The sequence below is a fragment of the Neodiprion lecontei genome, chromosome 7, assembly GCF_021901455.1.
Source record: "Neodiprion lecontei isolate iyNeoLeco1 chromosome 7, iyNeoLeco1.1, whole genome shotgun sequence".
Lineage (NCBI taxonomy): Eukaryota > Metazoa > Arthropoda > Insecta > Hymenoptera > Diprionidae > Neodiprion > Neodiprion lecontei.
The window spans coordinates 2,698,224-2,714,950 of NC_060266.1; the positions used below are offsets into that span (position 1 = coordinate 2,698,224).

Here is a 16,727-nt window from a genome sequence, read left to right on the forward strand (position 1 = left end):
ACCCGTGATGAAAATACAGAAAGATCAAAGCATCCAATGGTCACGGTATCGAATTTTTAACACTTTCACTCATAGCTACAAGTATTCTTACCAATTATTTTACATCCATTTTTTTGATACTCGGAGAACTTTGAAAACATATTTCTTTGGACTTTTTTTTCTTATTTCTGACAGTATACCAATAGATTTTCAATGCTCCAATGTAAATCATTGCGATGTGATGTAAATTATTATATTATAGTTATGAAAAAAAGAATTCATTTCCGAGAAATTTACCCCTCTGGACACATTCATGGTTTACATAAATTATAAATTTTTGGGGTCACCGATTTACGAATCTGAAATAGGATTTTAAAAATTGAAGATAGCGGATCCAGACCATAATTTGCATCATTTCTTCTTCATTTTTTTTTTCTCTCTTTTTCTCTTCTTCTTCTTCTCAGTAAGAATAACTTTTCAAAGAGGTAAAAACCCGTTCTGTCATAAAGATTTCTTCCGGTCAGTTTCGTTTGAAGAAAAACGACGAAGCCTTGACGAATATACGATTGACGAATTTTCCCCCCACGATCATCGCTATCACAATTTTTTCATCCTTCTCTTTCCGTATTCCCGAAGCCGCGGATCATTACGCGGCATCATTCTAATTACTTGGGTCCATTCCCAGCCCCGGTGAGGGGTGAGGGGGAGGAGTCAGTGATATACGACACTATAAATGCTATCTTCGTAAATAAAAATGAGCGAGACGGAGAGTCGAGAGAGAGAGAGAGAGAGAGAGAGAGAGGTGGGTGAAAAAAAAAGGAACGAGAACCTGCGGATGAAAAAGTGACTAAAAAATGTTGGAAATAAAATACTAGGCGATTAACGACGCTCCTTATTGGCCGTTTAATAACCGGGCAGCATGCGCGGCAGGAAGACGATCTATTCGGACATTTGTAATGGTAAAGATGGAAAAATTCCCAACGTGAAAGCAGCGCGAAGCCGGCGTGAAATAACGTAAAGAAGAGAGGGATACTCGGTGATATAAGTCGATACGAAACTACCAGACTACCTGGATAGGTGCGTTTTACCAAAGCGACATCTCGAGTGCACGTATAATGGATTTAATTTACGTCTCGGGGGCCAATTTCGACGGGTAGGTATATTTTTAAATCGTAACTCAAGCGCTCGTTTCACAATACCGAACGAGAAATGTGAAGAACGACGAGGATGAAGTTGGTCACGTTACTGTAAGCGACGCATGTTTGAGAAAAATCGCCGACATTTGACAAACCATTAATAAAGAAAAGATACTTTTATTTTTAAAAGCCAACTACTTTGATAAACATTTTTTAAATTATCCAATAATGATATATGTATATATATATATCAGCTGACGGAGTGAATGATTTTTTTCTCCTTTTTACAAATCATTTCACAATCGTCGTAAAGTTTTTCCCGAGTATCTAACTAACCTTAGAATTTGTGGTACACACGATATTCGTAATTTTTATCAAAATACCAAGTTTCCGGTTTTTGTTCTCCTTGTTCAAGCCAGAATTTTTATCAAGGATTTGCAAATTTTTTCTTCCACAAATCATCGTGATTTTTTTTTTAACACGAAGTTAAAATTTTCACACGCTATGAATTATCCATTTTTGCAAAGAAATCAAAGTTTTTGTCAAATCTCGTCTGAAAGTTTCAACAATACCGATTATCGAATAATTCTAACACTTCTGTCTACAAGTTTTTAGCAATTTGCTATCGAAAATCTGTTTTTTTTTTTTTTTTATTTTTTCCACACACCCAAACAATGTTTCAGAATTTTCTTGAATAAGTATAATTGAATCGTTCAAGAATATTGAGGTAAAAATTATCCACGATCTTCCTACAAAAAGCAATTTCTCTGTGCTACGACAATCGGTTTCAGATTATTTATTTTTTCTTCTTACGATGTAAAAATAATACACAGAGAAAAATGTTTACTCGTTTGGTAGAAAAACAAAAAGAAATTCTTGACGTAGTTTGTTAGAATCAAGTTGACTGAGTGCGAATCTGCACAAATTGTAAATACAAGTAACGTTAAACAATTTGGAGCCTAAAATTGTCAACTGGAAACCGAACAAGAACGTTGATTTAAATTTGAGAAAATCCAGAGAAATTAAAAGATCAAAACTGAATAAATTCTTCTCTTTGATAGATAGATTTTTGAATTTCACCAAAGGGTTCGATGTTCTTCCCTTATTTACTTTCTCGGTATGCATTTTTTATAATTTTATTATTCTTTTTCCGCTAATTTGTCGAGTGAGTTATTAAAAGTATAAAATCCCATCGGCGTTGATGAACTCGAGAAGTGAAGGAAGTGAGGTGAGGGGTTGAAGTATAAAGGGGAGCCGAAACATGGATCTCGAGGCTACAATTAGCAGCTACATCGTTCCCTCGTTGTTAATTCCGTAAAATGTTGATATTTTGTTTTATCTCTACTCTTTCCATCTTTCTCATACCTGCTTCAAGCCAGAAGGCCATAAGCAACAAGTATAACTGATGAATATAATTAGTCGTGGAGGAGAAAAATCACCGTATAGTGCATTTTGTGTGATATGATAAAAACAAAACAGTTAAAAAATATACCTAACAGTATGACGCATTAGAATGGAAGAAAAATATGGGGAATTCCATGGAGATTCTGACCCTCGTCATTTCTGATTTTACTTTAAAAAATTTCTGCAATTTTCCCAACTCTGAAACACAGCCTGAAACTTTTCAAATTTTCAATTCAACGGCTTAATTATTTATTCATATTCAGAGTGATTTTGAAAAGGATATTTTGTAGAATTCTCAAAAAATTCAGAAACTGTATTTTCTTGTATTTTCTATTCCAAACATCCCACGACCAGGTCATTTTTTAAAAATTTTTTTCACAGTCATTTGAATTTGCTGGTCAACTAAAACGTTGTTTGAACGATCTGAAAATTTACGAAAAATTCTCAAACCTTCTATTTTTCACTCCTTAGAATATTTCTAGATCGATTCCATTATACACCGATTTTTGTCTATTTTTAGGCACATTCGACTTTATTTTATCAACTTCGTAATGAAAAATAAAAGTTTTTAAAATGATTTGAAAGCTTTCAGACCGTTCAAACAATGTTTTAGTCGATCAAAAAAATTAGAAGCATTGTAAAGAAAAGAACGAAAAAAAAAAAAAAAATAGCAAAAATAATCGACCCATCTTGGCTCCGATCTTGAAATGTTTGTAAAAGAAAATACAGTTTTTGAGAGTTTCAAAAAAAGATCCTTTTCACAATCACTCTCAATATTTATATATATATATATATAACAATCAACCAGTTGAATAAATAAAATCTGAAAAAAATTCAGGGTACTGTTTAATAGTCGGGACAATTGCAGAAAAAATTTTCAACAATATTAAAAAAAAGGTAAGTTGAGTTTCCCACGGAATTAAAAATTGTTGCTGCTTCCGTATTCAAACAATTTTCCAAGCGTGTCATTTCTTTTCTTTTTTCTTCTCGTTCCCTCAAACCTCTAATAATTCTCCTCTTGGTTTCTGCCGGCTCGATTTCGTGTTCGGAAAAGAGCAGAGAACCAATAAAAAAAAAAAAAATTAAAGGAGAGTATAGATACAAGATACGCACACTTGCATACCTAGGCTCGATATAACGAGTATCATTGTTTTTTCGTCACGGTACGTAATCACTCGAGTGACTGGCACCTTGTCCTTCAAGTGAATGCAATGCGGCCGGATCGGTTACTGAGGTCGAGTTATATGCATATATACGTATATACGTATATAATATATATATATATATATATATATATACACATACGTATAATATACGTCCACATCTTATACGTTGTACCTACGTTACAAATCAGAATCTTATTATACACGCGAATGAATGTTGATGTGAAACGAGTGCAATGCAACGGTTGGTCGTTGTTACGGTACAAGCAATTTGTATAATATCCGGGACATTCCACGCCAATTCAGTAACGCGGTCGTCAAATCGTTTTATACAATTTGTGACACAGTTTTTTTTTTTTTTTGTTATTTTCTTACCTGTGCGAAATATAATATTATCATTATTATTATTATTATTATTATTATTATTCATAGGTACGTAACGCGTCTACGATTTAGTCACCGATTTTTTATTTTATTCAAAATTTTATCCTCCAACGCTGTTTTGAGTTATGATTTTCTTCCGCTTGAAGTGCAAAGAATGATACGAAAAATAGAAAATGAGAAAACTTCTTTCCTTTCACGTTGATAAAAATCAATTTGGATCGTGTGTTTGAGATGGGTCTTACTAACGTAGGAAAAATCCTTCAATAAAATTAAAAAATATCATAGCGAACAGTTTACTAAGTTAACTTGGAATGCCTCATACACTCGTATCTGGTAAAAGATTTTTGCAAATTGCATTTCACATGTATATATAATTACCATATATTGAAAAAAAGCACAAATTCACGTTTAACGTCTGTTTTTTTCGATAAAAAAATTCATATAATTTTATTCTCAACATTTCATCAGTACGTAGCTTTGTTTTTTTTTTTCACAAACCGTACACTCAGATCTAATCGTTTTAAAATATCACATAGATTTTCCCCGTACAATCTGTTAATCGAAGTGTGAGATTGAAGTTGCAATTAGATTTCGTTACATTGAAATAAGATACCTGAAACTTTGTGTTCGTACGTTGTAAGATGTAATACAAGTGTAATGAAAGTAGAAGAAGGAAAAAAAAACCATTAAAATCGTTTAAAATAAAAAAAAAAGTGAAACGAATACTTAGTAAGATGAAAAATAAGACGAAACGGAGGAGGGGGGAAAAAACGGTAAAAACGAGAGGAAGTTGAGTTAAGAAGAGAGAGAGAGAGAGGATTACGAAGGCACCTGCAGGGTCACTTTGTCGGCGGCGGAATTCGGTGCGCGACTTGGGATTAACGGCTAATGCAAGGTAAGTGGATTTTCGGACAGTGTGCCTGATACCTTCCGTGTCTCTGTACACAGAGAGGTAAATGTAAACGTAAACGTAAACGTAAACGTAAACGCGGAGTTTGAGTTTAAGTTTAAGGCCTTCCTGCCTCCTCCCCCTCCTCCTCATCTCACTCACCCTGCATATCATATTGCTCAAGTATTACTTATACTTTGCGGAGTTTGGCTTTCGTGTATTCGTATAACTATAATCTTATACGTATACATACGTATGAGGTATTCCGTGCCAACTGAGAGGACATTTTCCCTGACCCCCGCCAATTTGCTTCATTATTTTTTATACGATTCTAGAACCTAAAAAAAGCACTCGCCATTTTTTTCAGATTTTTCGTCCCAAACCATTATTTTTTAAAAAATGTTACAAACATAACATGTGTTTTGTATACGTACAAAATAAGAAAACTTATTCCTATAAAATAATATTTAAAAAATACAAAAAAACAATTCTCCACCCTGATCTATGGCTCAAAATGTTTGTTTCGGGACCCAGAAATTATGTGAATTTTTGGAAAAAATAAAAAATGGCGTTTTTTTTTTAGGACCGTAAAAGAAATTGTAAGATTTTTTAAAAAAGAATGGTTGGGAGGAAAAATCTAAAAAAAATGATTAGAGCTTTCTTTAGGTTGTAGAATCGTATAAAAAATAATGAAGCAAATTGGCGGTGGGACGGGAAAATGCCCTCTCAGTTGGCATGGAATACCTTATATATTGAGGCGCGGATCGTGTATTACATTAATATATGCTCACTGCATTCCTTTACGTATTAATTTGTAGATTCAGGTATTATACTTACTAGAGTAATTAGCCGTCGGGCATATGCCTCGCCTTATTATTATACATATATATTATATGTACCATCCTCTTACAGCACATAATTCCTGCGTATGACGGTATTTATTTATTCATTTATTTTATTTTTTTTTGCCATTTTTTCAATTTTATTTTTTTTTTCTTCTCGTACTTCATCTCCTAAAGTTTTTCGATGATTTTACTCGGACCCGACGTAGGAAAATTTTTTACATCGATTTACAATCGAAACGATTGAAATACGTGGAGACAGTTAGTCGGAAAATGAAAATGAAACGCGTTTACCGATTTCCAAAGACTTTGTTTTGCTTCGAACTGGAATATCGAGCTTTTCATTTCGCGTTTGAAAGTATGAAAACTCTTTCTATTCGTTGTTGAGATTCACGCTTTTGAAAAACAGGTTATAAAAAAAGTTGCTGAGAAACTGGAAAACAATTAATATCTGACGGTATCAATAAAATTGCTACAAATAATATTATACATTGATTAAAATTGGAAATAAGCTTTTTTTTTTTGTTTTTTTACCAAATTTTTCGATTTCTCTGTTATATCTTTTTTCCTTCTTCCTCTGGTTACAATTTTCTTATACAACGGCAATTTTATTCCGCACTTTGACCTCCATAATTATTATATCACGAGTCAATTAATGAACCGGGGGGCCCGATTGAAGTATGAGAAACAAATTGGACAAGAGAGAGAGAGAGAGAAAGAGAGAGAGAGAGAGAGAGAGAGAAGAGAGAGAGAGAGAGAGAGAGAGAGAGAGAGAGAGAGAGAGAGAGAGAGAGAGAAAGAGAGAGAGAGAGAGAGAGAGAGAAATATCGAAAAAATAAAATAAAATAATGAAAACGGAAGAAGGAAAGCAGCAGCGACAAGGCAAATTACGTAATTGGTTGGCGCTGCTTCAGGCTGATACTGGTTTTCATTTTCCCTTCATTTTATTATTATTATTATTATTATTTTTTATTTTTTTTGCTTTCCTTCTACCTCTCCACGCCTGACAATATACAATATTTACGTAAAATTGAAATGTATAACAAATACTGAGTTGATACGTAAGGAGAAAAAAATAAATAAATAAAAATGTAGCGAATGTAATACGTAAAAAGGAAAGGCAACAAAACTGTGAAAAAAAAAAATAAGTAGATAAATAAACGAATGAATACGTTGCCCGGTAAAACGGAGACACGGATCGTGATTCGGTGGTTTTTTTTTTCATCCTCCATTCATTTTGCACCCTATTATAAAATAACCCAACGTACGAATAAAGGTTAATACGATACTCTTTCAATATCGTGCAGTATCGTTGAAATTTATTTTCATCGTCGTCTTCTGTCTTGAACGAGTATAAAAGAAAAAACAAAAAACCCCCAGGCTACAAACTGACAATGAGTGATAAATGAAGTACATGCTTTTTTTATCGCTGAAATTTAAAATAAGTAAAATATTATGAAATATATATTGAATTTTTTTCGAAACATAGGGAAAATGTTGATTGGGAAAAGAAACGAATCGCGATTAAATTTTATACAAGCAAAGACGCGTAGATTTGTAATAATGTTTGAAATCGTCGTTCTAAATGCGAGAAAAACATCAATTTCTCGTTCTCAAACCTCGGCCTTAATCTCGCATTAAAAAATTTTTTATCGCTTATTTATATATTCTCATCTCGCGAAGATACGCGATCGCTGCTGCGATCCGGTTTCAAAGAACTCGTTCTTCGTTAATTATCCCGCCGCGACGAACGAGAATCGCAAAAATATTTAACGAGTATACGACATGATAAATAACAATGAGAAGATGGAAAAAAATATATACATATACGTATATTTGCTCAAATTAACACGAAGGTTTATAATTAGATATCGACTTAAATCGTAAAAATATATTCTCTCGTTATATAAAATTTAAAATCTAATCAAAATTTTGAACACATTTCAGTCCATAAGTTATCGATAATTTTATACTTAGATTTTTTTTTGTTTTTTCTCACCCTCAAATCAACGATCAAAATAATTTTATAAATTCCGTGGAAACGAGCAAACTTTTTTTCATCCATATGATGATAGTTCAATTATTCAACGATAAAACTACTCGCTGACCGCGCATCTTGAATGAAACAGGATTAATAAAAGAGAGAGGTATAAGAAAAAAAGAAGGGAAAGGAAAACGAATTTCTTAGCCAGAAGACGACGCGACGTCTCGGCAAACGAACAGGTGATTTTTTTCTCAGACTTTCTGCCTCCGAATTTTTCCGACCCTCGACTGCAAGTTGATTAACTTTTTGCGTGCTTTCGCATGTGTCGGATTATACAGAGGATCGGTATCACCAGCCTCGGCTTTGACTCGAATTCGACAAAAGGATCTGCTTTCGTGTATCTCGTGGATAAACGAAAATGGAGCTTTTAAATCCCCTTCTCCTTCCTCTCCGTTGTTTTCATACAATTCCGATAAAACATTGCTCCCAAATTTCAATTTATCTTACGTATTAAACAAGCGATTTGAAAATAGAAAAAAATAAATAAAATAAAAAAATCGTAATCTGCAATTTTCGAAATATTAGAACGCAACGTTTTATTACAGTTTAATAAATTTTGGACAATACTGAAATTTCGAAAAGATCATTTTTCCTGAATGTACCTTCAAACCTGTTTTCGTTTTTTTTCGCTTCTCTTATATACATATATATCTGTATACAAAAAAGTTGATTTAAATGGAACAAAAGAGATAAAAGTGAAAGGTATCAAATTTTCAGCTAGGAATGAAAACTAAATTCGTCAAGTGCGGAAAACCATTTCTTCATTTCAAAGTCATTTCTTTCGAAAATCGTATTTTTATTATACGACGATATTTGCATACATCGTGCAAAAAAAAAAAAACAAAAAAACAACTAGAAAAGAGTTCTATTACTTCTATATTTCAAAACGGTTGATAAACTCGTTTAACTAACAGATACTTCGAAATTTTTTTTAAAATCCGTCAACGTAAAAGCAAAGAATCAGGATTGACTTTGACGACATTTATTTATTTTTTTTTCCTCTCCTGACATCGACAAAATTTACAAACTGTTCACGAGAGAGAAAAAATCTTTGTCTGCTTTCTTTTGGATTTGAAACAACAACGTCGAACGGAGAGAATTGAGGGAGAGGAGATGGTAGAAACGTGTCGTAGCTTAAAGTGGGAATAACGAGATAAAAATGTACGGCGTAACGTATAAATAAATATATATATTATATATATATATATATATATATATATATATATATAAATGGAATAAAAGATAACGTTTTTTACGAAATCGAAACACGTTTCTAATAACGGTCCGCGAAAGTAAACGCGCGGCGATCACCTTTTTCCTTTTTATCCTTCTTCCCGCTTTTCATTCTCTGCATTCCGTCTTATTCTATTGTCTTTCTGATTCGTCTTCCTTTCTTTATTCTACTTTAGCCGGCGGGGTTAGAGAAAATAAACCGCGTGACAACGGGTCATGGTTCTGTCCTCTATCCAAAACCGTCTTAAGACGAAACTCACTGCCCTTTGTAAACTTGTCCGCAAAAAAGTACAAATAAAAATGAGTACAGGGAAAGTTATTTTTCCCGAAGAAAAGCATCTGAGCAGTTTAAACCTATAAGTGATTTTGGCAACGAGAAAAGCTGATGCCAAAAGATAGAGAGAGAGAGAGAGAGGGGGGGAGGGGGTTGAAACGACATGAATCAACCCTCCATCTTCATGTCAAAAATATTTCCTCAGTTCACGAGGTCGCCAGTGCTTTTACAAATGGGCGAAAAAATTTCGCTAAATTATTGGTATTATTTTTGACCGAAACAAACCAAAAAAGTAAAAAATAAGAAATCCATTGGTCATCAGAATCCCAGAGGATCAGGCTGATGATTTGAACCGTTGGTTTGACATGGAATGCCTCATATACGTATGAATATCATACACATCCTATCTGCGTACGTTTTTTTGTATGTAATATACGATTCGTTGATCGTTCGTTTCTTCAATTTGTACAATAATAATTACTCACAACTCGAGATCCTCTCGAAAACAGCTGTTCTTGATCGTTCGAGTTTTGCAATAAGAAAAGTGAAATGAAGAGTAGATAAAGAAAAATAACTAAATAAAAGAAAACATTGGAACAAATTGTTATATTACGAAACAAGAACATATATAAGTATATATGTACGGACACATGCATGATTTAAACTTCTTAGATAAATCTTGATCAGCAATACGCGCTGCGCAGCAATTAAACCGACAGTCGATGATACATCGTTCGATCTATCTATCGATCGATCGATCGTTTGCAGTTCGTATATTCATAGTTTTAATATTTTTTTGTTATAAAATCGGTTTGACATTTGAATAAAGAGAAACAAACGATTAACCACGATGAAAGTAATTCGCAAAATTTTATTTCTACAAAAATTACAACAACATTATTTGATTGTTGAAATTTTTTATACCACTGTGTACAATTTTCCATATATTTTGCTTCAAAACGCAAGGTTAAAAAATCAAGCTGCGTAATATGAATAAAAGCGCCTTCGCTTATGGTCGGATCGTTTGAAGTGCGTTAGGAGAGAAGAGTGAAGATTGGGAAAAAGAATAGAGAGTAGGGAAAAAAAAAAGAAGTATACACGTACTTACTACAACGGACCGGAAAGACAAAGAAGAACGATAAAAATCTAAAGGGTCTTTATGTAACAGCATTTAACGTTTACCCAAACTCGTTCAAACTTTCTCTGTCTCTCTCTCTCTCTCTCTCTCTCTCTCTCTCTCTCTCTCTCTCTCTCTCTCTCTCTCTCTCTCTCTCTCTCTCTCTCTCTCTCTCTCTCTCTCTCTCTCTCTCTCTCTCTCTCTCTCTCTCTCTCTCTCTTGTGAGTTCCTACTGCTGAAGTAGCAAAGGAGCCCCGAGTGTCTCCATTAAACTCCTGCCTGCATTCAAGATGGATGAATCTCGCCTTTTTCTCTTCTCTTTTCCCTTTTTTTCTTTAATCAACAAAATGAGATGGAAAATAAAAGGGCGGAAGGAGAGAAAAAAAAAATTCACAAAACTTATGATTACATACGGATGAGTAAAAATAAAAGTAAGGTAAGAAAATTACCGAGTAAAAGAAGAGGAAAAATAATAATAATAATTTCAAAATAAAACAATAAATAAATGGAAAGATGATTCAAATGAGATTGATGATATTTTCTTAACTCTTACTATTTATTTATTTGTTTCTTTCTCTCTCTCTCTCTCTCTCTCCTCTCTCTCTCTCTCTCTCTCTCTCTCTCTCTCTCTCTCTCTCTCTCTCTCTCTCTCTCTCTCTCTCTCTCTCTCTCTCTCTCTCTCTCTCTCACTCTCTCTTGCTCTTCTTACGTTATAAAAATGCCTGCCGCGATAAAAGATTCAGGATCACGTAATTTCTGATTTGTTGAAACGTTTGTACATGTACGTATAGACAATATGATATACATACATACATATATATTCTTTGCATTACGTATTTTATGAACATTAAAATATGATAACCGAACAGCTTTCATTATTCTTCGTCATTGTCGTTTTCGGGTTTTTGTAGATCGTGCTCCGAATTTATTATTTCTCAACGTTGAGGAACAAGAAGAGAAATGAAAAATAAAAAATTTCGTCACGGAATCACGTACGAGACGAATAATAACATCTCTTTCTTGTACGATACGGCTGAAGCAGTTTTGATGAAAAATTTAACGAGAATATCGAATAACCGTAAGAAAAGACAAAAAGTTGATAAATAGACTATCTGGTATATTATCTTGTTTGATTTTTCCTTACGTATTAAATTCATCAATAATTTAATTAAAATCCATGCGATTCAATTCAATGAGAAATAGAATTTGCGAATTCTGAAAAATTCGATGGCTTCTTACGTGTACAAAAAGAAAAAAAAAACAGTGTTTTGCGAATTACATGATTAAAATTTATCTAGAATCTAGAATCAATCAGTCTAATTTTCATCCTTCTTCAATTTTGAAATTCAATTATTGAGACCGATTTTCTTGGTTGCTTTGTTTACAGTTTTAAAAATTTTCAAACATGTAAACAAAGGAATGACTAAAACAGTCATTGTGTCGATTCTATGAATGTTTGTAATTTCGTATTGAGTGAGAATAAGTAGAAAATGAAGCGAAATCATACAAGGATCAAGCATTGCATGTAATTTTTGGTCCTCTCCCATCCGGCGCAGACGCGTTAACGAGCAATTAATAGTCGACTTCCTCCAACGCGTTGTCGTCTGTAAAGGGGTGGGTTTCAGGGCTGGCGAAGGTGGCTGCGAACGTGATCAATGAGGGTTGGGATCGGAGGAAAAGGTTCAAGAGTAATCGTAAATTTCTTCCGGAGGTACGCACCCGCAGCCTTTCAGCTTGTCGACGCGACATTTTGGAGCTCCTCGGTCATAATGCCGCATGAGAAAAGAGCCTCGATATTAAACTCGAAAAATGTAACACGCGTGTGCATTAAAAACCAGGTATCAGGTTGAGCCCACGCAACCGGATGATCACAATCGGGATAAAAAAAAAGTGAAGCGATGCAGTTTCTTTTTTCTTTTTTTTTTTTTGATTGTGATCATTTAGTTCTATCAGCTTAATAGACGTTTCCAAATCCTGACCAAAGAAATCGGTACATCGCGACGAGTTGTTTCAATTATTTCCCGAAAGAATCCGAGGAGTGGAAGCTTAACGAGAGAGAATAATAAAATTCGGTATGGAAAGCGAAAAATCACGCAAGGCAGAGAAATATGGAAAATTTGATGGCAGAGGTGGAAATATTCCAATGACATATGAAAAACTTGCGATATAAGGAACGAGGAAATTAATAAGCGAGAGCAGAAGTTTATCGAGAGAGTTTTGAAAACATGGAGTACGTAAGAATTGAAAGAGAGGAAGAAGAAATAAAAATAAAGAAAAATAGTGACGATCGGAGACTGGAAAATGTATTGAAAAATTCAATTTGAAAATGTCGTCCAACAACATTTTAGCTAGAGATGATATTTATCGAGAGAGTTTTGAAAACATAGAGTACGTAAGAATTGAAAGAGAGGAAGTAAAAATAAAAATAAAGAAAAATAGTGACGATCGCAAACTGGAAAAATATACTGAAAAATTCAATTTGAAAATGTCGTATTACAAGATTTTGTCACGACTTGTCAAAGATTTGAAAGCTAGGGTTAATTTCGTGGCATTACGCGTGCGAGGTTATGCACGATAACGGCGAGGCAATTAACTCGTTGTACATTAAGTTAAACGTCACGTACGTAGCGCGAAGCTAGGCAGGGGTAAGATGTATGTATTATATACATACATATATATATACATATATACATATATATATATATATATATATACAGATGTGTATTGTGAATAAATTGTTATATACCAGAGTCTGCGATAAGGGGTAAAAATTGAGTGGGTAGGTAGACTAGGTACCAACATGAGCAGCTCTGCATGCATGCGGCAACGTTCAGGGAGCAGCATGGCTTGCAAGTAGTAACGGCTCGACACAAGGAGGAGCAAAGCTTACGCTGGAGGCAATTATACCGCTGCACACTGCACCTCTTGGCGAACACGTATGTTATTATACTTCAGCGAATAAGGTGTTATACGGGGCAATTATCACCGACACGTGTGTGTGTGTGTGTGTGTGGTTGAACACAGTTGTTCATTCCTCCAGCTCTCGTGCTCGAGTCGCATTTGTGACCAGGATAGCTAGTTATCCGAGAATTATCCCGGTTCCATTACGTTTCACTAATGTGTGAAAAAAATGTCTGTTCGTATTTTCGAAAAAGTCGAAACTTGAAAAATTATTTCTAGTAAGCTGCACAGCATCTTCGAATCGATGCGGATTTCTCAACGATTTCAGTTTTCACGGTGTGATATATGTATACATATATCGGGATAAGCTAATTCACACGGGGTTTGAATAATTTTCTGGGGGATTCGAGCAATGATTCGGACAAATTCGATTAATTCAGATATATACATTCGGTGGTATTTCATCGTATTGAAGAAAATTTTCGTCGAGGCTAAGTCATATTTGAAATAAATTCGGTCAAATATTAATACGAGGTGGTCGTATTTGTTCGTATTGCGTTAAAATTCGGTCAAGGTTCGGTCGTATTTAAACAAGATTCGGTTGAATATTATCACTATGATTCGCTGTCAGGAGTATTTTAATTAAAATTCGGTCGAGGTTCGGTCGTATTTAAACAAAATTCAGTCGAATATTATTATCACGATTCATTCGTTGTCAATCGTATTTTATTATATTCGAGCGAAATTGGATCGAGGCTGCGTTGCATTCAAATGAAATTTGATAAAATGTGTTTGTAATTCAGTCAAATATCCTCCAAATATATTTAAAAAGTATAATCTGATCGAGTATCGATTGAATTCTAACGTATTAGAATATACGGTTAAACTTAATAAAGTCTCGTCGAATCCTCCGTGGAATCTCGTTTGAATACAATTTAGATTTAGTCGATATCATAAATTCTCAGTAAATATTTCTGAAAATCACGTTCAACGGCTTGAAAAGTATGACAAAAAAATCATTCAAGGTACATCAAGTTTCGAAAAAAAAAAAAAATCATTCGAATGACGAGTGAATGTGAAAACAAATCAAAAAAAATCTACTTTCCACAATGGCGGACCGTTTTTACTCCCGTTAACGTAGGTATACCGCAGACGGATGACATTCTCGAAGTTTCCATTAATCAATCTCACCTCGAGGGCATGAATCACGATTGCAATAGTCTGTAGCCGTCGTAACGACAATACGCCGTCGAATCCGAATCCAAAGATTTTCACCCAGTCACCGCAAGTGGGACGCGAATAGTTTCCTCTCGTACATTTGTAAACGAACTCGAACGAACATTCACGGACAGATCGACCCGTGCCCGCATAAGCGAGATAATAATCACCATAATATACAACTTACTCGGCTTATCCAGATCCGACAATATATCATCAAGCTGGGGGTAAACCTCGGTAGATCTTAACACCAGGATAATCGTCGTACCGATTACGCACCACCACATTTTCCCTCCTTTGTTATTAGCTGCTCCTAATTTTCGTATCCTTGTTGTTGTTTTATTGATTTATTTATTTTTTTAATTTTCAAATTTTCTCTTCACTCATTTGCTTCAATCTATTCTCGTTATTCTCGTCGAGCCCCGTTCAACACCGACCCTACGTCACTCAACCACCACCCGCACCCATCACTATTCGTTCACCTTCACCCCCTGCAGCAGCACTCGGCTAATCAGCGATCGTCATAACCGCCCGCCTTGTCTAATCAACCATTACTCCCGCAATTTCTACCCCCGCACTATCGTCGTCGTTTTTCGCTCGCGCACCTGTTGGTCGAATTCGTTCGCAATTCACCAATTGCCCATCTCTCATCCCTTGCTGCCGCCGCAGATTCGCTCCGCTCCTGCACCCCGCCACTGTACGCGATATATTCGCACATCCAACTCCCCGCAGCGCTGCTCGATGTTTCAAAACTTTCCTACCTTCCGTCCCCGGTATGCCATTTTGTTTCTGTCTGGTATTTACCCTCTTATCGGAAAAATATATACGGGCTTTTCAAGTTGCGTCTTTTCTCTCGGGTTTCCGGAGCCTTTCAAACTTCCTGACTCACAGTTTTTTTACTTCAAGGAGTATCCAAAATTCACGCCCTTGTTAATGGGTTCAATTATATTTTTTATCGTTGTTTCGTTTTCAAATATTTTTTTTTTTCGCTTCAAATATATTATGTATTTTTTACACTTGACGGTTGGTACGTTAAAAATTGTTTCGGTCAGTGAATTATTTTATCAAGTATACGAAGAATAATTATCTCGTTCACCGAATGAGATTTTTTCGAAAAAAACTGAAAACGATATTCTTTCACACATTGCGTGTAAAGTCGAAAAAAAATTACACTGCACACTGGATACCGATTATATATATTCACCCGTTTTAGTTTAAAGTCAATGAAACATTTTATAAAGATTATTTACTATATTTATATTATCTATGGAGAAACGGAGGGTCAAATCTTCTTCAATTATTGACAATTTTTAACAGGTATAAAAATATACGTTCAACACATCTTGCGTAACTTGACCGAAAATTTATTAAAATGTTCGTTCACTTGTGTAAGGTTCATGACAGTTAGTTAATTGATTGATCAATAATTAGCGTTAATTATCATTGATTAATAATACGATCGATAATTTCCACCGATTCTACGTATCTGTTGTTTATTTATTATAACAATCATTATCACACACACGGAATATTAATTTTCAACGCCAAAAGAATTGGCGAAATTTAAGAAAAAAACATTAAAATTTTTGCAGTAGAATTATATTTTTTTATTTGCTTGTATTGGTATTTGAAAAAATTCTGGTAATTTGTTAACAAACAATATTGAACGAAATGTGTACCGTCGATTTGAAAATTGCGCAATAATTTTCCGGGCAAACGTTCCGGCGCATATCACGCACGACGAGCGACGCAGCGGTTGGATGAGAGGAGGAGGAGGATATACGTCCACGTCGAGTCCTGACCCGGCACGGCTCGGTACTGAAGCCATTGAAATCCGCGGCGACGGTTCGCGCCGTGTTGCGCCTTCCGACGCCCGACGCCCGCCGTCGCGGCGGCGGCGGCGGCAGTCTCTCTAGTAAACGCCGCCGCGTCGGCCAACCTCGGCAATCATCGCACGCCCCTCGCCGATGCTGGCTGGACCCCCCCAGGGCGTATTTTCCTTACCTACGATTTACTAGCCTCTACGGTTAATCATCCGCCGCGTCCCTCCTCTCAGGTAACCGGCCAGCGTGCGATCTGCAGCCGATCGTCCTTCGATCGCCTCTTTCTTGAATACGCTTCGGTCGATCTGAAGTTTGATCGG

At 35.2% G+C, this 16,727-nt stretch overlaps 1 protein-coding gene across 3 annotated transcripts in view; it reads right to left on the bottom strand.

Moving 5' to 3' along the window:
* Nucleotides 1-16,727, bottom strand: part of LOC107223199 (hemicentin-1) — a 117,764-nt gene that overhangs the window by 74,186 nt on the left and 26,851 nt on the right. The window contains exon 1 of one of the 3 annotated variants that reach the window (XM_015662811.2): nt 14,772-16,410. The exons of the other annotated variants lie outside the window; for them this stretch is intronic. Coding sequence (XP_015518297.1) covers nt 14,772-14,871 — 100 coding nt within the window. The 5' untranslated portion in view covers nt 14,872-16,410. Of the gene's footprint in view, nt 1-14,771; nt 16,411-16,727 lie in introns of those variants that run through there. 3 annotated transcript variants of the gene reach the window in all.